The 26,044-nt window shown below is 39.3% G+C and overlaps 1 protein-coding gene across 1 annotated transcript in view; it reads left to right on the top strand.

Moving 5' to 3' along the window:
* The window catches only part of COL6A1 (collagen type VI alpha 1 chain), a 72,354-nt gene extending 46,512 nt beyond the window's left edge, over positions 1 to 25,842 (top strand). Inside the window, exons 21-35 of the mRNA XM_082260059.1 lie at positions 734 to 796; positions 7,329 to 7,391; positions 10,918 to 10,968; positions 11,300 to 11,335; positions 11,429 to 11,491; positions 14,455 to 14,520; positions 14,985 to 15,020; positions 15,383 to 15,419; positions 17,747 to 17,755; positions 19,623 to 19,756; positions 20,261 to 20,370; positions 22,235 to 22,418; positions 22,498 to 22,672; positions 22,792 to 22,821; positions 24,555 to 25,842. Coding sequence (XP_082116185.1) covers positions 734 to 796; positions 7,329 to 7,391; positions 10,918 to 10,968; positions 11,300 to 11,335; positions 11,429 to 11,491; positions 14,455 to 14,520; positions 14,985 to 15,020; positions 15,383 to 15,419; positions 17,747 to 17,755; positions 19,623 to 19,756; positions 20,261 to 20,370; positions 22,235 to 22,418; positions 22,498 to 22,672; positions 22,792 to 22,821; positions 24,555 to 25,165 — 1,668 coding nt within the window. The 3' untranslated portion in view covers positions 25,166 to 25,842. The remainder of the gene's footprint in view (positions 1 to 733; positions 797 to 7,328; positions 7,392 to 10,917; positions 10,969 to 11,299; positions 11,336 to 11,428; positions 11,492 to 14,454; positions 14,521 to 14,984; positions 15,021 to 15,382; positions 15,420 to 17,746; positions 17,756 to 19,622; positions 19,757 to 20,260; positions 20,371 to 22,234; positions 22,419 to 22,497; positions 22,673 to 22,791; positions 22,822 to 24,554) is intronic.
* Positions 25,843 to 26,044: the final 202 nt, after the last annotated feature.

Here is a 26,044-nt window from a genome sequence, read left to right as displayed (position 1 = left end):
AAGAGAAAGGATTCCAGTGCTTTAAATCCAATTTCTCCTGGACTATAACTATTTCTTAGTCTATTCAAAACATAACTTATATTTTAAGGTAGTTTCAGATGTTCTTTCAGAAATGTAAAAGATATATTTAAGGTACTTTCCGTCAGGTTTATTAACATTCAAATTGTAAGTGAACCCATTAAAACTCCAAGTGAGCATTGGTAGGGCCTGACTTCTAAGTGCTATGGGTTACTGCACTTGGAACAGTCATCACACTATGCATTGTTTCATCAAATAAAGAAATGTGTATTTGTTTTAGGACTGGGCTCAAAAAAAATTCTCTGTGTGTAATTAAGTATGCATTCTTTCCCACCACCGTTTTCGTGTTCACATTGTCTGGAGCAAAATAAAAAAAATACTGTTTTGTTATGTAAGCATTTCTATTTGATTGGTAAGTTTTTTCCCTCTCACACCTATTTTCAAATCCCTACTGTCAATTTTCTGTGGACATTTTCTTCTCACTTCTCACTCACTACGCTCCTCTTATCCAGCTCTGAGTTACAGTTCTGTTGAACTGCAGATAACCTAAGTGAATCAGTAGAATGTTTTCTTTTTTAACCTTATCAGTAAAACTTGTGGTTTTTCTGGGATGACCCAGTTCTCATGGCCTTTTTTTAAGCTCTCTTAATGTTATGTTTCTTATGTTTCTTGATATTGCCTTGGATGCAACCTAATGCTTTACTCTTTTTTTTAGGGTGAACCAGGGCCAGCAGGAGCCAAAGGATACAGAGGAGACGAAGGACCCAGTGGCCCTGAGGTAGGTAATTAGAAGAGCTTTGATTATAATAAATGCATCAGAGTCAATTATTTTATTATATAACACACACAAAGAATAGTTACATTTGGCATGTCAATGCTGAAACTTCACAACATTCCATACCTCCCAAGTTTCAGAGTTGAGCAAAAGAGACATCTTTGACCACAAATTAGGTAAGCTGCCACACCCCTTCCCTTCTATACCCCCTCCCTTCTACACCCCCAATTACAATGGCCACAAAGAGTTAATGCCAACTATTTCTCAGTTAAACCAAGAGTTCTTAAACGTTTTATTCTGATGACTCAAATTTTAAAAAAAGTTACCGTACTGGGACTCCAGAAGGGAATTTTATTTAATCAAAATGTCGTGGGCGTACAATAAAAAATCAAACCAGTACCTAAAAATGAATTAATGCAGCTCTGTATTCATAGTACATCATGGAGTATGGGCAAGGGATGTATATGAGAGCCACTTCAAAACCTAAACTGATGGTATGTTGCTAGCAAGCTACCAACAGCTACAGTCTTACCAGCTGATTATGCTTTAAATGACTTGCACTGTCTAAGCACTGTGTTTGGAAGCTTATGGCCATACCATTAAATAACTCCTAAGGTTTGTTTTCATACTGTGGATGTTTTGTTAAAAATATTCTTTTTATTGTGTTAAACTTAAAGCTATAGAACACATTTAAGATGTTTTTCAGCGGTCCGACGCACACCCCCACACACTGCTCCAATCAATAATTCTGCACATGGAGCATGAGCAATGTGCAGAGGAACATGTCAGACTAATGGGTACCTGGACTACTGCTCTTGGTATCAATCAGAGGTCTGGCTCCCCAGTGTGCTGCTAGCATGGTTGAACCATGACATTTTGGTATCCATCAGAGGTCTGGCTCCCCAGTGTGCTGCTAGCATGGTTGAACCATGACCTTTTGGTATCGATCAGAGGTCTGGCTCCCCAGTGTGCTGCTAGCATGGTTGAACCATGACATTTTGGTATCCATCAGAGGTCTGGCTCCCCAGTGTGCTGCTAGCATGGTTGAACCATGACCTTTTGGTATCGATCAGAGGTCTGGCTCCCCAGTGTGCTGCTAGCATGGTTGAACCATGACATTTTGGTATCCATCAGAGGTCTGGCTCCCCAGTGTGCTGCTAGCATTGGTTGAACCATGACATTTTGGTATCGATCAGAGGTCTGGCTCCCCAGTGTGCTGCTAGCATGGTTGAACCATGACATCTTGGTATCGATCAGAGATCTGGCTCCCCAGTGTGCTGCTAGCATGGTTGAACTATGACATCTTGGTATCGATTAGAGGTCTGGCTCCCCAGTGTGCTGCTAGCAAGGTTGAACCTTGACATTTTGGTATCGATCAGAGGTCTGGCTCCCCAGTGTGCTGCTAGCATGGTTGAACCATGACATTTTGGTATCGATCAGAGATCTGACTCCACCAGTGTGCTGCTAGCATGGTTGAACCATGACATCTTGGTATCGATCAGAGATCTGGTTCCCCAGTGTGCTGCTAGCATGGGTTGAACCATGACATCTTGGTATCCATCAGAGGTCTGGCTCCCCAGTGTGCTGCTAGCATGGTTGAACCATGACATTTTGGTATCCATCAGAGGTCTGGCTCCCCAGTGTGCTGCTAGCATGGTTGAACCATGACCTTTTGGTATCGATCAGAGGTCTGGCTCCCCAGTGTGCTGCTAGCATGGTTGAACCATGACATTTTGGTATCCATCAGAGGTCTGGCTCCCCAGTGTGCTGCTAGCATGGTTGAACCATGACCTTTTGGTATCGATCAGAGGTCTGGCTCCCCAGTGTGCTGCTAGCATGGTTGAACCATGACATTTTGGTATCCATCAGAGGTCTGGCTCCCCAGTGTGCTGCTAGCATTGGTTGAACCATGACATTTTGGTATCGATCAGAGGTCTGGCTCCCCAGTGTGCTGCTAGCATGGTTGAACCATGACATCTTGGTATCGATCAGAGATCTGGCTCCCCAGTGTGCTGCTAGCATGGTTGAACTATGACATCTTGGTATCGATTAGAGGTCTGGCTCCCCAGTGTGCTGCTAGCAAGGTTGAACCTTGACATTTTGGTATCGATCAGAGCTCTGGCTCCCCAGTGTGCTGCTAGCATGGTTGAACCATGACATTTTGGTATCGATCAGAGATCTGACTCCACCAGTGTGCTGCTAGCATGGTTGAACCATGACATCTTGGTATCGATCAGAGATCTGGCTCCCCAGTGTGCTGCTAGCATGGGTTGAACCATGACATCTTGGTATCGATCATAGGTCTGGCTCCCCAGTGTACTGCTTGCATGGTTGAACAATTACATCTTGGTATCGATCAGAGATCTGGCTCCCCAGTGTGCTGCTAGCATGGGGTTTTTTCAATACCAAACAAACAAATTTAAAGATGACCATAGTTTTTACTACGTATGCAGCCTGATTGCATCACTGTAATACAGTCAGCATATTTAGTTGGTCTTTAATATACTGTAAACCTTTGTAGTTAAATAGTATATTTTTTATAGAGGTCTATACATCACCAAAAAATAGGGACAACTGGAGAGGAAAGAGACACAGAAGGCTCCCAAAGTAGGGTTTTCCCACAAAGAGGGACAGCCGTGAGCCCTTGCATTAGCCATACTGCTGAAAATTTGAATGTGAAAGAAAGTGTATTCTTTTTAACAATACAATTGTAGAGTGTGTGATATTATCTTCTAACAATTTGCAATGAAAGATGTTTTTATTATGCATGTTTAGATTTTAAGTTAAATAATTAGTGAAAATGAGAAAAATCATATATTCACATCTAAAGTTTTAGGTGAAATAGCTGTCTTTGTGTACAGGGACTCTGAGAGTAAATATATTTCTAAAAACATACATTTCCATATTTTAGGCCACCCAAAGAGCATGCTGTAACACGAGGCAGCCAATTAGAAATCAGATTAGGTTAGCTCACCTTGTTAATCTAACTGTAAAAAAATAAAAAAAAAAATAAAGTTGGCTAAACCTGCAGGCTGAATGAAAAAAATCTAACAGATTCCTCCATCCAAGCTACACAGCACAGATGGATGAATTTCCTTCTGTGGCTTTTGTATTTTTACAGCCAGCCCTGCAAGCTGTCAAAATATCTGACCAGTTCCTGCGGCTGACAGGACTGCCCACAGAGTAAATTTTGTCCATTTCATAAGGACCCCACAGAAATTCGCTCTGTGTATGGCCAGCTTAAGTATACTTAATTTTTAACATCCAAAATCCTAGCCTTTATTGGTAGCTGTGATTTAATATGACTTGCACATTTGTAAAGGTTCCTTTAAAGATCACTGCTTGCTTCGGTATTTCCCAATTTGCAATCATTCTAGCAAACAGGAACTGTGTCCTTCTGATATTTACATTTCCTCAATGAGAAAAATATAATAATTTTACGACCTTGTCCCCCCCCCCCCCTTTTCTCTTTCTATACTTGAATGAGTATTGCAACAAAATCTATACATGCTTCCATTAACAACCACAAATTGAAAGCAGTGCTGTATGTGCATTGTTTACTAAACGTTCTGCCCTCCTGCTATTAAATGAGTAGTTGTGTGGGAGCTTCAGGGGACATAGTCCAGTAGGAGGCCCACATTGCTTCCAAGCTATATATCGTGAAGCTGTTTGACATTTATTTAACTTTGCAGGAGGGAAATGAACGTAGGAGGACAGCATAACATCAGGCAGACGTAAATGGGATAGTAGCCTGAAATTGTAGAAGCTTAAAAGTATTTAAGGCAGCAAGACATGGAAATGCAAGATAAAAGCTGGATAACAACATGACAAATGAGGACTATACGACATTGGAAGGAATACACTCAAGATGACAGCACGACACAAAACAGAATAAATGCAGGAAAACACAATGACATATGACATAATAAATGCAGGACCCCATGACATTAGATGTGACAGAATATATGCAGGAGGACCCCATGACATGGGACAGAGTAAACGTAGGAGGAAACAGTGACATGGACCAGAATAAATGCAGGAGGATACAATTACATGGTACAGAATAAATGAAGGACACTATAACATTGGATAGAATAAATGCAGGAGGACACAATTAGTACATAGATAGTCAGGTTGAAAAAAGACACAAGTCCATCTGGGTCAACCAATAAAAAACAAAAAACAGTAAAGATACCCCAACCATATACACTATCCTATACCCGCAGTTGACAATGGCATGGTACAGAATAAATGCAGGAGAACACAATGGCATGGTACAGAATAAATGCAGGAGGACACAATGACATGGTACAGAATAAATGCAGGAGGACACAATGGCATGGTACAGAATAAATGCAGGAGGACAATATGACATGGGACAGAATAAATGCAGGACACTATGATATGGGACAGAATAAATGCAGGACACTATGACATGGGACAGAATAAATGCAGGAGGACAATATGACATGGGACAGAATAAATGCAGGACACTATGACATGGGACAGAATAAATGCAGGACACTATGACATGGGACAGAATAAATGCAGGACACTGACATGGGACAGAATAAATGCAGGAGGACAATATTACATGGGACAGAATAAATGCAGGAGGACAATATGACATGGGACAGAATAAATGCAGGACACTATGATATGGGACAGAGTAAATGCAGGACACTATGACATGGGACAGAATAAATGCAGGAGGACAATATGACATGGTACAGAATAAATGCAGGACACAATGACATGGTACAGAATAAATGCAGGACACTATGACATGGTACAGAATAAATGCAGGACACAATGACATGGTACAGAATAAATGCAGGACACTATGACATGGGACAGAATAAATGCAGGACACAATGACATGGTACAGAATAAATGCAGCACACTATGACATGGTACAGAATAAATGCAGGACACAATGACATGGTACAGAATAAATGCAGGACACAATGACATGGTACAGAATAAATGCAGGACACTATGACATGGGACAGAATAAATGCAGGACACTATGACATGGGACAGAATAAATGCAGGACACTATGACATGGTACAGAATAAATGCAGGACACAATGACATGGTACAGAATAAATGCAGGACACTATGACATGGTACAGAATAAATGCAGGACACAATGACATGGTACAGAATAAATGCAGGACACTATGATATGGGACAGAATAAATGCAGGACACTATGACATGGGACAGAATAAATGCAGAACACTATGACATGGGACAGAATAAATGCCGGACACTATGATATGTGACAGAATAAATGCATGACACTATGACATGGGACAGAATAAATGCAGGACCCCATGACATTTACAGAATGAATGCAGGATGACTAAATGACATGAGACAGAATAAATTACATAGGACACCATGACACATGAATTAAAAACACTGTGGGGTTGATTTTCTAAAGGCAAATAGACTGTGCACTTTGCAAGTGCAGTTGCACTATGCAAGGGAATTTGCTCCAGAGCTTAGTAAATGAGAGGAAGCTCTGTTGACTTTCATCATCTAATCATGTGCAAGCAAAAATGCTGTCTTTTTTTTTTTTCCCTTGCATGTGATTGGGTATTCTTTGCAAAGTGATTCTCACCTCATGTACTGAGCTCTGGAGAAAATTCCCTTGCATCATGCAACTCTACTTGCAAAGTGCACAGTCTATTTGCCTTTAGTAAATCAATCCCTATGACATGTAAGTAAATGCACATTGACAGAATTACATGGGACAGTGTTAATGTAAGACACCGTGATACAGAAGAAATGCAGGACATCATAATATTGGACAGAATAAATGCCGGCTGACACCATGATGTATATGGAGGGAGGTATGACACAGGAGAATATTCAGTTTAAGCTAAAGAAGGACAACCCTCCTAATGTGAGAGACTGCCCTTTTATGAGCCCGTAAGAGGGTAGAGAATTGGTTAGAATTGAGTGTGGTTTTGTCATATCTCAGCATGATATAACTATGGTCACATGCAGGAGTTGTTTTAAACACATTTCAGGTTTCAAGTGTTGGAAGGTGAACATTGCTGATAGTACAATTTTATTTCACTGCAACCATTCCACAGAATGGCCCTGTTTTCTCTGCATAGCCATGAAAAGGTCATAATTGACAATGTTGCATCTGTAATAAAGTTTACTTTTGACGTACAAAGAGAATGTTACACTCTATGTGCTTCATGTACTATACTTTAGAAAATAACACCAGATTTTGAAGCAAGAAATGAATTCTCAGTGCCATCCTTCATGATGGGTTCCATGCTGTGTCACATGTTGTGCCTTAGTACAGTGTACTCTGATTGATGCCATATTTTAAGGGACGAATGTCCAAAGTGAAACTTAATGAGCTGCTTTTGATTCCCGCTGGACTCCAACATGTGTATTAAACTGGAATCATCTGCAGCTGTTTCCTGTGTCTCCTCTGTTTCCCATTAGCTATAAATCTTTTTTTTCTTTCATTTCTTCTTATTTTTGGCCTTATTATTTTATTTCTTAGGGAACGAAAGGACTAAGAGGAGCTAAAGGACTACCCGGAGAGCAAGGACTAGCAGGCGAGAGGGTAAGTGCGGAATTTAGAGAAGAATGATAAATGTTGAAAGTCCTGGAAGGCAGCAGTGTTTAGTGATTGTTATCATGGTTACAATGTATATATATAGCATGGAATCCTGTCTAAAATTAGATAGGGGCAGTTCAGTGCTCTTATATACTGCTGCAATTTTGCACATACATAAACAAAATAGATTTGAGTGCAGGTTTGGTGGGACAGACCAAACTTTTTAAAATCCATAAAAATTTGGGACATATGACAGGTACCGTTTGGCCCAAATATGGCTTCACACGCAGTGTATGCCCACATTTATGTACCTATTTGCAACAGGTACTTGAATCTTTTGCCCACACCAACGTTTGTCAATGTCATGTGGAGGCACGCAGAATTCTAAAGTATTTTAGACACTCTTTATGAATTCCTTTAGTTGTCTTTTGAAGATTACATATGCACTAGCTGCTTGTTTCTTAGGACCATTTGAAGCTGGTATTCATGCTGCAAGCAGAGTAGCATTGGCAATACTGGGAAAGCTTAAAATTACATGCAGCGCTTTTGATATTAAAATCCACAAAAAATCAATTGGGGAGTAAAAGTTAATGGGGAGGAAGTCCACACACATATGAATGGATGGGGGATCCCAGGAACAGACAGAGTAAAAGTTGTAAGTTGTGAATCCAGAAGCCACCACCAGCAAACACCAGGTGTCCAAGCCTCTTACCGGATCTGACAGACCCCCATTACAGAGATCAGTCAAGCGTGCCCAATAAACAATCACTCATGTGGAGCCGATCCCAGATCCAAAAATCTTCCAAGTCAAGCAGCCCAGTCTCAGTGAATGACAGACCTCAGATCAGAGATATAAAGGAAGACTCCTCATGGTATAGTACATCAGACTAAGGTTTTATTGAAAGTAAAATTGGCCACTTACACATTATCCAGTAAAACACAGCATGGAACGATATGTATGCAGATCAGTAGCTCTGGATTCCAAAAAGATGGCCACTGGGTCTTCCACAGCAACAAGCACCATGGCAGCCAAGCTCCGCCTTTTTTTTTTTAACTCTGTCAACTTATCCTTAATTAAATTGATCTCACTATCCAATCTAAGCAATTTCTGCCATTTTTCGCTCAACCTGAAATTCAATAACCCCAGACCGGCCTGATTAAAGAACTGGAACCATTCTTTGGTGTCAAGGATGTCAATTTGGGGGGAAACTTCCCACCGTAGACTCCTTGGCACCATCCCTTCAGAGACATACTTCTCAAAGAAGGCTATGTCCCAGTTCGTGTGCAGTTCAGTGGTCATGAGGTTTTTTAATCTCAAAAACAAGCCACTGATATCCTCAGGGGACTCACTAGGAGCAGAAAAAATACCATCTGCACTAATGGAATATGCCGATCTGGATTCAAAAATATCCATTGCCAAATCAAACAAGACAGAAAAAAGAAAATAGCAGTAGCACTCAAATTTCAAGAAAACAGTAATAAAGATATATTACTGCGCTAAATAAACAAGCCCTATATCAACAGAAAAAAGCAGCTTGCACTAATCCTGAAATGTGGATATAAATAAGCTTAAAATTACATGCAGCGCTTTTGATATTAAAATCCACAAAAAATCAATTGGGGAGTAAAAGTTTATAAGAAGTCCACACACATATGAATGGATGGGGGATCCAAGGAACAGGCAGAGTAAAAGTTATAAGTTGTGAATCCAGAAGCCACCACCAGCAAACACCAAGTGTCCAAGCCTCTTACCGGATCTGACAGACCCCCATTACAGAGATCAGTCAAGCACAGCATGGAACGATATGTATGCAGATCAGTAGCTCTGGACTCCAAAAAGATGGCCGCCGGATCCTCCTCAGCAACAAGCACCATGCCAGCCAAGTTGCACCTTTTTTTTTTTTTTTTTTAACTCTGTCAACTTATCCTTAATTAAATTGATCTCACTATCCAATCTAAGCAATTTCTGCCATTCTTTGGTGTCAAGGATGTCACTTTGGGGGGAAACATCCCTTCAGAGACATACTTCTCAAAGAAGGCTATGTCCCAGTTTGTGTGCAGTTCAGTGGTCATGAGGTTTTTTAATCTCAAAAACAAGCCACTGATATCCTCAGGGGACTCGCTAGGAGCAGAAAAAATACCATCTGCACTAATGGAATATGCCGATCTGAATTCAAAGATATCCATTGCCAAATCAAACAAGACAGAAAAAAGAAAAAAGCAGCAGCACTCAAATTTCAAGAAAACAGTAATAAATATATAATACTGATATAGGGTTTGTTTATTTAGTGCAGTATTATAGCTTTAATACTGGGAAAGGAAAAGCATTCCCACTATTTTCACAAACTTTGATTAGGCCCATTTCTCAAAATAATTTTTCTCAGAATGCTGACTGCATGACACAGTCACCTTCCCAGAAGTCACCAAAAACTACCAACTGACCCATAAGTTCGTTAGCTAGCCAGCTAGTGGTTAGCACTTCTACTTTGCAGCTCGTCTTCTTTTCACTTGGCAGGGCTACACATGTGATTCCTGTAGACTTCTATAGGGGTTTCTCCTGGCTCATTATAAAAATGTATCTGTGTGTCAAACATATCAAACCAGCTGTATGCATGACTTTTGTCATTTAAAGATGCTTTTAGAATGCCATGATATAGAAATGACCAGCAACGTAAAAAGTGATCTTTTATCAGTGTAATAAGATCACCACTTACTGACTGATATGATAAGGGCTATTAGGGAAGGGTAGAAGGATACTTCTGACCACCAATGTAAATGTATTAGGAATATAGCATAGCCTGTTGGTCACCGAAGCAGAGTGCTGGGTACTATAGTAGATTTCACTGAGAGGAATAAGAAATCCAAAAAACAATATTTTATGGAATCGTATAATTAATAGTTATGCACTTGTAGAGGGATATCTTTTAACTGTGTAACAGGTGCTGCCCTATCACATGGATTAGCAAAACTATTGTTTATTTTTAAAAGAAGGCTCAGCCGAAATTGGCTTTGAAACCTGACTTGCTGCTCTATGCTTATATGTTGGTTATCTTATTTTTGCACTGGACTCCTGGCTTGCTGCTTCATTTTGCCATGACCCTCTTTGTAAAGTCCAACGGAAAAGTGCCAATGGTTGCACAAGATGGTCACACCTTAACTCATCTGCTTCATGCTTGATATATATTATCCCAGTCCCACGGATAATTGGTATGCAGACTGAACCAATGGCCTGGACTTGTCCAGTTTATTTTCGTTTTTTGCTTACCTTGCTAGCCTAGCCAGCATTTAAAAAAAAAAAAAGAACATATAGCTCTAGAAAACCCTTTTTACCCAGTTTTTGGGGTAGATATTCACGGAATGTGCCAACTTTAAGCTTGTTTATCTCTATAGTAGTTGTTATCATTTTGGGATTTTTGACCAGAAGTTCTTTTCTAAGTTTCAAGGATTTTAAGGTGATCATTATGGTATGTAAAGTGTTGAAAATGTTATTGTAAATGTACATCATTGTCTGACATCACAATTATGTTATTAGGGAGATGATGGACCCCAAGGAAATGGTACTGATGGATTCCAAGGATTCCAAGTAAGTTTCTAGATCCTAACAAGGTAAACATTACCAGAGACATTTACATCTAAAGAAGGGTCTTACTACAAAATCTTTATTATATGTACTTCTTTATAATTGATGGATTATAATTTACATTACTTATAACTTTCAGTTTACAAAAAAATATTAGGTGAGTGAGATTGATGAGATACAGGCTGCAAAAAAATACATAGAAGGTATGCACTTTGGATTTTGACTTACTGACTTACAGAACAGGTTGTAATACAGTCAGGGCTGTAGGTTGGGCAAGAAAAACCTTTAAGATGTATTCAGTATGATATATATTTGCCAATTTTGTCCACTTCAGGGGTACCCCGGAGGTAGAGGCGATCGAGGAACTAATGTAAGTCAATAATCATAAGCAAGGAAACAAACTATTCACAAAACATTTAATATTGAACCAGCCGTAAAATTCTATTTATTTCATTTTTTTCAGGGAACAAAGGGATATCCTGGACCAAAAGGAGATGAAGGAGAGCCTGGAGATCCTGGTGATGATGTGAGTGTGATGTTTTTTGCAACTATCTATAGTTGTCTTCAAATCTCAAATTCTACCATTTCTGTCAATAATCCTTTTTTTTTTAATTATTATTATGAATAGGCTTTGTCATTCCAGAGAAAGAAAAGTGTTAGGCTGACTATACACTTCACAATCTGATAGTATGCCTGTTGTGCAAGGGCCTGCCTTGTTTGATACTATTTGAATTAATTATTTAGGTTTGTCCTCATATTACATAGTTTTAGTCAATCTATTTTTGTGCAGAGTGTACAATAAAATTGTATACTGTATGGCCAGCCTAAGGAAAGACTGATAAACTGAGTTTGAAACTATTGACTTGTTTATTATTTATCATCTACAAGATAGTTAATAATTCAGGTGTCTGATGTGCTGGACATCCTCTAGTTCAGCCATCAGCCGAGAATTACATTTTGGTGCTTTGTAACTACTTGGTGTTAGTAAAAGGTGCCATGAAAGACATTTGCGCCGACAGCTCAGTAATAGAAAACCAAGTATCGCAGATTCATGAGATATTTGGAAAATAATTGACTGCTGTACGCTGTTTGAACTTTCCCTTCGTACTCTCGTAGTTCAGTAGCTAAGGCTCAAATCTGCTTGTCATCGTTGATATCAAATTGTTTTTGTTAAAGTGTGGTTTTGTTGAAGCCTTACCTTAGACATGCCCTGTAATGGAACCGCGACCCCACAATGTGCATGTGTGCTTCCGCCAGAATACTGCCTCCTTCCGTCTTGAACATAGATATCAGATATTCTAGCCACCCCCATACAAAACTAGCCGAGAATAGCTTGTATAAGATCTGGAACATTTATTGAACAAACTCACACCGAATATATACCACATCAGGTCAGGTGCCTGATTACTTTATCATATGCAGATGAATTTGTGTACAGAAATATAATTAACATATCTAAGGAACAACCAACACAAACAGTATTCTACTTTCCCACTAGCAACTAAAAGATGACAGGGATTTGATTAATTTGAGTTAATTAACTAGCAGACTTGCCGTCATCGAGCTCATGAAATACAAAACACAATATTATAAGTGTAAACACATCACACCTTAATACACAGGCAATAGCAGGAGACCACCAGTAACAGACTGTCCGTCTCCTACATTGAAGAACCTGGAATCCACATCCAAGCAACGCCCCGACCATTTAGAAGTCACAGACTTTATGGCAATGGTCTACAATAGTCTATGAAGCAAAGTTTATACAATGTTCTATCATTCTGATACAGAGGAATTAATGTATCATAGATTTCTTGAGGGATGTTGTGGACAAATATCACTGTCCTATTTGAAGCACTCAAAACCACATTCTCAGTGTCCACCAACCTTGTTTCCCCCGAAAATAAGACCGGGTTTTATATTAATTTTGGCTACAAAAAAACACACTAGGGCTTATTTTCAGGGGATTTCTTATTTATTTATGGCATGTAAAATAATTTACATTTATTCAAAAACAGTCATGTCACCATGCCGATCTTAAAGTGGTTTTAACCCTAACAAAAAAAAATCCTGATTCTTTAAGGCATGATAGACAGCACAGTGCTTGTATTGTCATTTTCCCCTCTCTTTGTTCTAAAAAACCTGGAATAAAACAATAAAATGTTTTTTAAAAAGTTCCTGCGTCCCCTGTCTTCTCAGGAGTCAGCATTAGGACATTCAGTAATCCCCAAAATAAACCTTGATTAAAGGCATTATAAAATTATATAATCCGTTTTGTAAAAAGATTATAGAGAGTATATAAGAGTGTACAGTGTGTCTCTTTTTGTAACTTTATAGTAGAAAATACCTTATTTCCCCACTTTCAGCACTGCAGAGTGAGGGGCCACTGACGTAAACCGCAAGGATAGGAGATCTACCTCAAGTCATATGAGCGCCCTGCAAATAATCTATTTTCCACAATAAACTTACAAAAGGAGACACACTGCACATTATATAATCTTTTTACAAAATGGATAAAATCTTTTTCGAACGACTTTAACTAGGGCTAGGGTAGGGTGGGGTAGGGCTTATATTGCAGCAATCCCCAAAATTAATGCTAGGTCTTATTTTCAGGGTAGGGCTTATTTTCAGGGAAACAGGGAAGTAGTTGTCCACCATTTTCTCGGTCACCTTGTGCCCCTAATTGACACAGGGTGATTTACACATAAGAGTGGCCCAATGAGCTGAGAGAGGGATTTCTCAACCTCTCTAAGGGCTCTTTCACACGGGCGCTCCGCTTGTCCGCAAATCATCCTATTTTTTTGCGGATGATTTGCGGACATAATGTAAGTGAATGGCACTGCGGATGTCAGCGGAATACCATCCGCAGACATCGATTTTCCTCCTTTCAGTTCTGTTCCGTTTTTTGGAACGGAACAGAACCCTATTTTTTCATCCGTGTAAAAAACGGAAAGGAAGGAAAATCGGATGTCAGCGGTGTCATCCGCTGACATCCGCAATGCCATATACTTACATTATGTCCGCATATCATCCGCAAATGGATGGGATGATATGCGGGCACACGGAGCGGATGACACAAATGTCATCTGCTCCGTGAAAAAAAAAAAGTCCCGCAGCGGACTTAAGCAGCGGAGCGGCCGTCTGAAAGAGCCCTTAGGTAAGCTGAGTTCCACGTCCCCCCATCCAAAGTGACTCCCACATGCCCCCCACACACACTTTTAGAGTTCAGTTCTTCTATAACTATAAAGCTTAGCATTCCAGTTTCTTTATAGTCTCTGTATATTTATCATTACACTCCACAATGTTCTCGGAGAATATTGGACAGGTGAAAAGCTGCACAAAAAATAAGCATAATGAATAAGAGCAAAGGGAGCTATTTATAGCATAGAGTATTAGACATCATGTTTATTATATATTCCTTACACATTTTGAAAGTCAATAATTATTACATTTAAATACATATGTTTTGTTCTGTGTGTCATATTTCAGAGTCCAGATAAAGGTCCTGATGGGCCCAACGGAGCAAAGGGTTACAGAGGACCAGAAGGACCATCAGTGAGTATAATGACACAAATATAACATTTTATTGTATGTTTCCATGCTTTTGTGAATATGTAGAATTAGTGTTTTCTAGTGATATAATTTCTACGGTACATCATGCAGCCTGTCATATTTTAATCTTAAATAATAAATGGTAGAGTTTGAATGAAAAAATAAACTGTATACTATCAATATTTATCAAGTATACACAGTATTCTTGTACAAAGTATGCCTTCAGACTGCCTGATGTCAGGTTCAGATGTTGCTCTAAAAGAGCGTCTGCAGCACTTCTAAACATGGTAATGTTCAGCATCCAGATGCCAGAAAGCAGTGCTAATATCCTTAACTGTTCTCCTATGAGAGATTACTGGCAGTTTTACTGCCTCTTATAATGTAATATCATTTACCACTCTGGCTGAACAAGTTTGTGCTCTAATTTTTTTTGACTACATTTTCTCTTTGAACATCTTTCCTTCTAGGGACCTCCAGGACCTCCAGGCCCACCAGGCCCAGATGTGAGTCATATTTTGTTCTTGCTGGCATTTTGCCTGGTAACCATATTCTACCCCCTTTATTTCAGTGATGTAGCCATAAATGTGGGTTGTGATAACAAGTTATTGGGGACTGCCAAACTCCAAACTACTAGGCATAGCAACCCAACTTTTGGTCACATATTGATGCCATGTCTGCCAGTCACTGGCACTAGGAGATTCCACACAGAAATACAAGGCTATATGAAACATTTATTCCAAGTGACTCATTCTTTGTCTAAAAGAGGAGCTTGGATGGTGTCCATTACTATAGAGTTTTACCGTTTAAGGTCTGGTTTACACATTTACTTAGAAAGTTAACCAATCTTCTTCATGTGTATTCACAGGAGTGTGAAATTCTGGATATTATAATGAAGATGTGCTGTAAGTACTAACCCAATTATCTTTATAGCTTATTCTAGGGAGGTTCCAAGCAAATAAATTCATGTACATGAGTGCAGAATGTTTCTAAAACATATGATCTTATCCAAGCAATAAAACTAGGATCCAGCACATGTACCAGCAATGTGTCAGTCATTCCACTCCACGAATATATTCCAGTGAATGGGAACTACGCAAATACTAAACTATATGCCAGATAGTGAAAGACTGAGAGGAACAGCCAGTGGGTAGAATAATTTCATTGTTAGGAGATATAGCAAAATATATATAGTGTGTTTGAAGAGGAAAGTAGGTGCAGGCATAGAGGCAAGTTGGCAGCTTAGTAGCATAGCAACATAGGTACTTCATCATTGTCTTACCTAATATGGAGTAGGGCCTAGGGTATATAAAATGAACCTATGCTATGCCCATGCAGGAAAAACCAACACATTTGCTTTAATGTGACCATGCATAGCTTGGGATACCGCTCTAGATATGCATGCATGCACTCCATGACTAAGCCCTGTGGTTGGGGCAAAACACATAGGGGGCATGGCCTGGATGGAACAGGGCTGAGGCCGTTTACTATTTCTGGTGTGTGGCTGTTGGATGTTTTCTTACTACGTTTGCTTTACTGTCTCCATCCCCCCCTCCCCCCACATACATAATTATTTCACTTTCACCTACCCATTACTCTGTACAGCCCCTGGGAGCAAAGAAAGAAAGTCCTTCTGTAAGCTTTAAAGTTGAACTCAAGGGACAGCAAAAGTCCTGCCTTGCAGTGATTCTGCCACCATGCTGCAAGGGTAAATGATGGTTTACATCTAGGGTACTGGGAAAAGCCATTTTACCTACTCAATCTTGCAATCCTGCAAACTCCTTCTTGCAGTTAGGGGAGCAGTCTCAACATGCCCATGGCATAGCATTGGGCCAATGATCAAACATAAGTACTGCCACATCAGAAGAAAAGTAATGGGATAAATGCTCCTCCATACCAAAAGATACACTATATTGTCAAAAGTATTGGGACACCTGCCTTTACACGCACATGAACTTTAATGGCATCCCAGTATTAGTCCGTAGGGTTGAATATTGAGTTGGTCCATCCTTTGCAGCTATAACAGCTTCCCCTATTTCCCCTATTATGGGAAGGCTGTCCACAAGGTTTAGGATTGTGTCTATGGGAATGTATTGGATGAAAAGGCCTGGCTTGCAATCTCAGCTTTAATTCATCCCAAAGGTGTTCTATCGGGTTGAGGTTAGGACTCTGTGCAGCCCAGTCAAGTTCCTCCTCCCCAAACTTGCTCATCTATGTCTTTATGGACCTGACTTCAACCCGATAGAACAACTTTGGGATGAATTGCAGCGGAGACTATGAGCAAGGCATACTCGTCAAGCATTAGTGCCTGACCTCACAATGGGCTTCTGGAAGAATAGTCAAACATTACCATAGACACACTCCTAAACTTTGTGGACAGGCTTCCCAGAAGAGTTGAAGCTGGTATAGCTGCAAAGGTTGGGCCAACTCAATATTTAACACTACGAACTAAGATAGGATGCCATTAAAATTCATGTGTCTGTAAAGCCAGGCATCCCAATACTTTTGACAATATAGTGTATATACTGTAGATGCTGCTGGGCATGGATATATTATAGTAAACCTGTTAAATGTCCTGTGTGGGCAAATCACAAACTAGCTTTAATCAGATGTAGGTGTCTGTATAAGCTAAGAACTCATAAGATCTGCAAAACACAGAAAAAAAGCAATGTGCTTCATAAATGACTCCCAATGATAGCAGTAAGAAAAATAATGAAGATTAAGCACGTTGTGTAACTAGTTTTAAATACACCACTTTGTGTCTTGGATGTTAAGTCCAGATTCCCAGCTGTTAAGCAATAAATGTTCATAAACGTATTAAACATTTGATATGAAGGGTAACCTGACTTGATATCCACTGTAGTTATATGTGTAAATGTAACTTTTGAAGAAAGTTAAAAGGGTTAGTGTGGCAGAAATGACAGGTTAGTAAAACATTCAACAATATTTGGTTGAGGGGTCTATTCTGAGCTTATTAGACACATTTGATTGAAAGGTCGGATATTGGATTATTTGTAATTGGATGACCTTCTTCTCATGTCTGCTCTGACTCGTGATGTTTGATATGCTCTGTAAGAACTGTCCTTCAGCACTTCAGAGAGTTCTTTTGTAATGTTTGCGCTCTGTATGTCTGATGTCAGGCCTGTTCATTCTCAGCCTCATCTTTGATGTTGGCTTTGTTTATGACATGATGTTTTTTATTGGCTTTTAACTGTATCTTTCTATTTTTCAGCTTGCTGTGGTAAGTATGTGTTGTCTTCTTCTCCTCCTGTGTTTATTTATATTTTACCTTTTTGGCTTGCACTGATGCATGTTTCCATTGTTCTTGTTATCTCTTGTTATCCCTTGTTTCTTTTGTTATCCCTTATCAGTGGGCCTAATAAATGTCCTGATTCCTGAGGCAGGACCACTGCCCATGTTATGTATCAATTCAATATACTATTTTCTCATATATATACTTTCATATGACTGGTGTCCTGACTAGAGTTGAGCGGACACCTGGATGTCCGTGTTCGGCGGGTTCAGCCGAGCTTGAAAAAAAAAGTCCGGGTCCGTGACCCGGACTTTTTCCGAACTTTACCCGGACATCGAACCCCATTGAAGTCAATGGGGACCCGAACTTTCAGGCACTAAAATGGCTCTAAAAAAACACTGGAAAGGGCTAGAGTGCTGCAAATGGCAGCAAAATGTAGTAAAGAGCATGGCAAGTGCTCTTAAAAAAATTCCCCTTTAAATTTGTAATTTTTAAATAGCAGATTAGAACTGCACTCAGTAGTAAAATATAGCTGAACGCTGCACACAACAGACTGATAAAAATATGTTTTTTTCTCCCTCCTCCTCCTCCTCCTCAGTGGGCTCAAGTGAGGGCAAAAAGATCGTTCACTGCACCACCCCCCACACAGCAAAATCGATGTAGATCTCTAACGGACGATTGTTCTGTCCTGTGTCTCCTAATCTCTCCCTGCCTACTCTCTCCAGCCTGTCCCTAAAATGCTCAAATATCTTTCCCTGCCTACACTCCGACCTGTCCCTGCATTCTTGCCGGGCACAATGTTGTTTTTCCCTGTCTGTCCCTAATCAGCAGGAGCCAGCACCGTTATGTGTGCTCTCTCCCTACACTACAGCAGACTGACGCACAGCGTGCTGTGTCTCTAGCTTATAAAGACCTGGGTCACATGCTTCAGCTGGCCAATCACAGCCATGCCATTAGTAGGCATGACTGTGATGGCTTCTATGGCACACCAGTTAAACGCTTGTTGATTGGCTGTTGAAAGCCCGCCATTAAAACAGCGCCATTAAATACAGGAAATAAAATTATCGAACACGGATTTTAAACCCGAACATACAGTAAAGTTTTCGGGTCCGTACCGGATAATTGGATTTTTGTTACCCGGACACGGACCCGAAAACTTTACTGTATGTTCGGGTTTAAAATCCGTGTATGTTCGGGTTTAATACAGTCCGTGTTCGCTCAACACTAGTCCTGACTGTATCCAGAACCATGACTACCTATCTTCTTTGTTGTCTCTTTGAAAAGTTATTCTACCTTCCCACAATAGGGTAGTTGTTAATTTTCCTAGCCCTTAGCTTCTTCACTTATGTGGTATAGCTGTCATCTATATATGAGATCTGAGCCCTTATCTGAAATAAACTAAAGATCAAAGGGGGGCCCGTCTCTACTGACCAGTCAACTCAGCATGTTTGATTTCAGACTACAAAGAAATTAGCTCTTCCATGACAGTTTCTGAATAAATAATGTTGTATTGAATTATATTCTTTAGAATACCCTAGTTTACTGGCGCAAAGCCTTTCTTTGTGCTGTCCGATCTTGCAACAAATGCATAAAGCACTAAAAGGGGAGATTTACTAAAACGAATGTACACAGAATCTGGCGCAGCTATGCATAGTAACCAATCAGCTTCTAATTTCAACTTGTTCAATTAAGCTTTGACAAGAAAACCTAGAAGCTGATTAGTTTGTATACACAGCTGCACCATATTCTGTATGCCCCAGTTTTAATAAATCTCCCCCTATAGCTCTTTACAAACTTTCAACTGCAACAGATTGAACTGTTCATGGAGTCATTTATCATTTTTTTTTTTTTATAGACTGCGTGTGTGGTCCTATTGATGTACTTTTCGTAGTTGACAGTTCTGAAAGTATTGGTAACGCCAATTTCCAGCTATCAAAAGAATTTATAATAAAGGTTATTGATCGGTTGAGCAGGGATGAACATGTCAAGGTGAGGCATAATCACAAATATGACTTCAGCTGATATTTCATTTTTGTTCCAAACAAGTTTTATTGAGAAAAGTAGAACAATACTCAATGTCAACATACAAAAGATAATTGAACATCGAGAAGGTATACATTGTGGATGTGGCAGTAGTTACTGGAGCAAATCAGAACAGTTTACGTAGCCATTAGTCCGAACATTTACCGGGGGGCCTGTGCAATAATCAAAACAAGGGACTCAACCAAACCAAAGCTAATGAACTGCGGTCACATGACATCAAGTTACACGTGTCTTTCAGTGTTTTTTTCCTATACCATCATTATACAATTATAGAATTTCCATACAGCAACTTTTACCAAATAAAATCACTATTACTAACTAAAGCTGTCATATATTTAGTAAAGAGAAGGATGATAAAATGCAGTAATGTATAGATAACAGATTTTAGTTTAGTAAAGTTGTATTCACAGTTTAGTAGAAAGCTATCATTTTGTTTTATTTTGATTCCAGTTTGACTCTGGAGAATCCCGAGTTGGAGTGGTGCAGTACAGCCATGGAGACACCCAGGAATCTGTAGCCATGGGAGATGCCAATATCAAAACTATTGGGCAGCTGAAAGAGTAAGTGACGTTCTTTCAAATTCAACCAACTTGGAGCAAATATACATACAAACAATATATTAAAAAGAGTATTTAAAGAATAAATATCTGCATCAAAATAAAAAGCAAATTCACTGCTCAAAAAATGATAAGTCCAACTGCTAGCTGCGGGGCTAGATAAAACTCAACATATAAAGTTGTACTAATCACTAAAATAAAAATAATTTATATAATGAATATGATGAATATACCGTAATCAAGATTGTATTCCTTAAAATGAACTTGTGCTTTCATCATTTAGAATAAAGCAACAAGATGACTTTAATTTCATCCCTACCAGCTGCACATTCTTACCTTCACCGTGACCCCTTACCATTCCATTGAGTCAGTGGGAGTAAAAAAAAAAAAATAAAAATTGCGAAATTGCATTTTGATCTGGGGGCTATCAATGATTGCATGAGTTTTTCTTTTTTTTTTTTAAGATTTTTAATCAATGAATCTTCAAAGAGTAGGTCTATAGTTGAAGACAGATGCCAAGCTGAAGAACAGATGTTCAGTCTTGCCCAGGGTCCTCACCTGAGAACACATCAGAGTCAAATGCCTGGGGGCCCAGGGATGACCTTTAGTGAAATCCCTATGTTATGTGTAGGCAATGCAAAAATAGATAGCATTAGAAAAAAAAAAATGGGCAGACTCGATGGACTACTCAATCTTTTTGCTGCTGTCACTTTTTTATGTTTCTAATGCCACTTGCTGAAATGCAGAGAACATAGCATGTGTGTAAACAACATCACCTTAGCAATATAATTTCTCTCTCCGGCATCAAAGATGCTAATAATGTGGAGAGAACAGCACATTAGCGTAGCAGGGCTACAAACTGGACAATGACAGGCATATCCTTCTGGACATTTCTACTTAAATATATGTGAACCCTCACCTTGTAAAACAACAGGAACAATATAGATTCCCCTGAGGGTGGGACTTTTTAGGCACAATTGATAATAACAAGAAAAATTGATATTAATAATGTTTATTTTATTATACACATATGAAAACAAAAATAGATATAATAATATCTTGAGAAAACAAATTTAGCAAGCAATGATGTATGCAAAATGATTCAACTCAACCATCCAGTCCAGGCTAAATATCCAATGCGTTTCGAGGTTTTTCACCTCTTCATCAGGGATAATGCTGGAATCTTTTATGGTTGGTTTACATATTGACAGACAAAGAGCTTGCTGCTTTAAAAACAAGGAATACGTTGGAACCCACACAATGCTGTATATTCAAGGAGTGGAATTTATGGAGATGCATGTGTCTCAAGCACAATGAGGAAGGGCTGATGAGGGGTGTACCCTTAAAGCACTCAGAACAGCTGGAGTCCAATGGTGCTTAGCAAAGCAGGCGAGGTAGAAAACATGCCAGAGCTTGGTGTTAGATTAGAATCATTAAAGCCAAATGCTGCATAGACTCCTTCTCCCAGCGGTGGGTTGCACAGGATACATTTTAACATAAATACATAGTACTTCAGACACATATCATGAACATAAAATGTTGGGTTAACAAAACTTTACTACAGATTTTCTTTATCCCAGTTCTAATTTATATTTTCATGCATTTATTCCAGTGTTTCTCGACTCCGGTCCTCAGGGCACACTAACAGGCCAGATCTTAAGTATTACCTTGGGGAAATGCAGACTAGAAAACTGCAATCACTGAGCAGCAAATGATATCACCTGTGATGTACTTCAGTTTTCTTTCAAACCTGGCCTGTTAGTGTGCCCTGAGGACCGGAGTTGAGAAACACTGATTTATTCTACTATCATAGGAAGCAGGTATTATATTTCATATTGCTAAAATGTTGCATCATTTCTATTGGCAGGGCTATTAAGAAGTTGAGCTGGATAGCCGGTGGCACCTGGACTGGAGAGGCACTTGCTTTCACTAAAGATAACCTACTAAAGAGGTTCGCATCTGACAAAAGAGTAGCACTTGTCTTGACAGACGGCCACTCTGATATCCTGAGGGACAAGACACCACTGAACACATTGTGTGAGGTTGCACCGGTGAGTAGATATTTGTGGTCTTTACATTTCTGACCCTGTATTAATACATTAAAGCTCACATTTCTTGTCTCTTGGATAGGTTGTGTCTTTGGGAGTTGGAGATATCTTCCAATCTCCTGCAAACCCTGATCAGCTGGGTGAGATTGCATGCGGAGGAGCATCATATACCCAAGGACTGTCTCTACAGAAGGCCAGCTATACGGAGCTGCTTGATGATGGCTTCCTGCAGAATTTGACTGCTCATATTTGTAAAGGTAACAATTTTGTTTTCTAAGAAATTTATTTTAGTAAGATTTGTGTTGCTAAGTACTGTATACTTTTTTTTCACTTTTAATTTACTTCTTTTGATGAAAGTTTTTTTTTTCACTTGCAGATAAGAAGTGCCCTGATTACACTTGTGCTAGTAAGTATACTGGTTATTGCATCTATTATGCATGATGTTTTAGCTTGAAGATACATACTGTTCATTTACAGATAATTGCAATTCATTTAGCCACTTTTTGTTTCATCTTCTTTTTTGGACCTCTTTTCATAACTAAGCTGAATCACCATATCAATTCCTGTCTGAGAGACGGGACATCAGATAGTTTTTGGGAACTATGTTTTGCAGCAGCATAAAAATAAGAGACATACATGTCCTAGAAAGGGCTTTTCACAAAAAGAAAGAAACATAACCACTAAATTTGCATGATATATTACTATGAAGATCTCCGTTATAATGTTCAGATCTTTGTTAAAGGTTAAGTTCATCCAAATTACAGTATATAGGTGTATGTTTTCTAAATCCCATTTTCTGAATTCTCTACTTAAACTACTACTAAACCCACAACAGTTAAATCAGTCGGTATATGCAGTAAAGGATGCTTGTTATACTCACTGTGGAACCTAAGGGGTTAATCCTCTGCATTGTGTATAAAGGCTGTGTGATCCTGTCTTCTCTGGTTCTCCTCTTCTTTAACTGACTCCAACCGATCTCATGATAGAACAGAGCATTAGGAGTCAGGCTGCACATGCTCAGTTTGGTGTGTATTGCTAGAGAGTTTTTATTTTTTTTGGGAGGGTGCATGTGATCAGCACAGGGCCAATCAGCACTGTCCAGACAGAGGATCAGGGGAAAATGAAAACTCCTCCTACAAGCTTTACTAGGAACTGATACAAGTAACAAGGCTGCTAAATACTACTGATGAGAAAAAGTATTTAGCAGTTTATATTTACTAAATTAATTGCCTTTCCATATTCTGTGTACTGTGGGAGACCAGATAAAGTGAATGAAGGGTTCTGGGTTTAGGAACACTTTAACTACCAGCATTGCCTCATCTACACTACACTGTGGCTTTCAGGATGCCAAGCAGAGGTATTTTACTCCTCCTGTTGCAGACTTCACAATGTAAAAATAGATGAAAAATCTAGCAACAGGAGTCAGACACTTTTGTAATGCACACAAATGAGTATAGCTGGTAACTAACTAACTGGGTACCCAAAAAAGTATAAGGGCTTAGTGAATATGTACACTTCTCCACCCCTATTGTCCATACAAACTTGGGATATCTATTACAAGCAAGCAAAAGCAAGGACATGTGGAAGCTTGGGTAAGGAAGGTGATCAGTTAAGCACTGCATTCCCCTAAATGGATTAATAATCCCATATCGGTGTATGGGCTAATTTTAGAAGTTATTCAGTAGGCAGCTCTTCCATATAAGTAGACCATGATTTGGCTTCTGTAGGAAAAGTATTCAGAGGTACACTGGACTAATAAATAGTCCAGAAATAGTTTATTGATTTTAGCATCCATTTAAAGCCAGCACATTTCTGTTATTTCTAGGACCTCTTTTATCAGAGCCAGTACAACGTTGAAAGTAGGGAAATATGAACAAATATAAAATAAGGATTTCTGAAGCTTTCAGTTAAGAGTAATAGGAGGCAGTTAGGCAAACATTCTGCTTCAGCTGAGCACAGAAACAGGAAAACTGGTCCTTCAAATACTGGTAAAGGTTACCAGCGAATATGTTTTTATTGTCAGCTGTAAGTTATCGGATAGGACTACCAAAAAGAAGTTAGCCTTTTCTTATTTTTGTAAATTTACTAATAGATGAAATTATACACATGAATGAAAAGCTGTCATTTTTTTTTCTTCAGTATCATTTGATGTTCCTGCTGACATCACTCTAATTGTGGACAGCTCTGCAAGTGTTGGCAGCCGAAACTTTGAAATAAGCAAAAGCTTTGTGAAGCGACTGGCACAGCGTTTTCTAGAGGCTAAAAGTCCGGCATTTGACTCTGTGAGACTATCTGTGTTACAGTATAGTGGCCGCACTGAACAGAGTGTTGAGCTGCAGTTTGTTTCCAACTATACAGAAGCAGTGATTGGAATAGACAGTATGAAGTTTATAAATGGAGGCACAGATGTGGGAGCAGCATTGCGCTCAGTCACAGAACTATATCGCGAAGTTGGTGAACCAGGGTCAACTAAGAAGGTGTTGCTCTTCTCCGATGGAAACACACAAGCAGAGGGAACACTTCTACAGGCTGTAAGAGATGCCCGGGCAGCTGGCCTTGAGATTTCGATTTTGGCAATCGGAAACCGACCTCATGAGGACAATCTAAGAATACTGCTAACGGGTGCTCCTGCTGCTTCCAAGATTGCCATAAATGAGAAGAGCCTATTCCGTGTTCCTGATTATCCTTCTCTACTCAGAGGTGTTTTGTACAAGACCGTGAGCCGTCGAGTGTCTCTCAAAACCCAGTAAACTAAAAGCACCCCTACAGTTAACAAAACAGGCATGAATTGTGCCTCAGCCACATGCACTGTGGTCTCAGAATATAATGAAGGGATATGACTTACCCTGCAGATTTTTATATTTTCTAGTCCATCAAAGCCCCTCTCATACCTTTTACTGGATTTTAAAATGACCTAACTTGTACATTCAAATCAACCTTGCATAAGAAATTTCTATATTTTTAATACCTTTTTTCTTTCTGGTCTTGAACATCTCAGGGTCCCTAGATGTTTGAAGAACAGTGTCATTTTAATACTGGTTCCCGCAGGTTCAATCTGCCCATTGGCAAACTCAGCTTTTAACGGGTATGAGAGGTGTCAATAAATTGTGTGTATAAATGATGTTACATGTATGTATACTGTAAATTCAGATGTACACACAGTATCAAGTTTATTGAAAAGTTTACCGGCACTTGAGGTTTTCCCTAGTATATTTCCCCATAAACCTTATTCAATGCAGAATCATCCAGAGATAGCTTAAACATTCTGTATGCCTATATGCTTTAGACCAAAATGATGGAAACATACTCTTAAAAGGCTTTCTGGGGTCATTGTCTATCAAATAAAATATAAGAAAGCTGAAACATTTTCTCTCATTAGAACCTGCAAAATAAGTTTTAGATCAGTCCCCAAGAATAAGTTAGGACATTTAGAACATTACTAGTTTTTATACTACTTACATACCACCACACAAACCACCGCAGCCTTATACTTTATGATCTGCAGCTGTACACAGTTGTGTATGACTAAGGTGCACTTATGATGTGCACATGGTGGAACAAGCCATTTTGGTAAATGACAATGTTTAGTGCATCAATTTTTTATGAATTTGTAAACATTTCTAGGTATA

Source organism: Pelophylax lessonae, assembly GCF_965119305.1.
Source record: "Pelophylax lessonae genome assembly, chromosome: 6".
NCBI lineage: Eukaryota > Metazoa > Chordata > Amphibia > Anura > Ranidae > Pelophylax > Pelophylax lessonae.
Note: the sequence above shows the minus strand (reverse complement) of the source record. Positions and strands in the feature narration are given on the sequence as shown.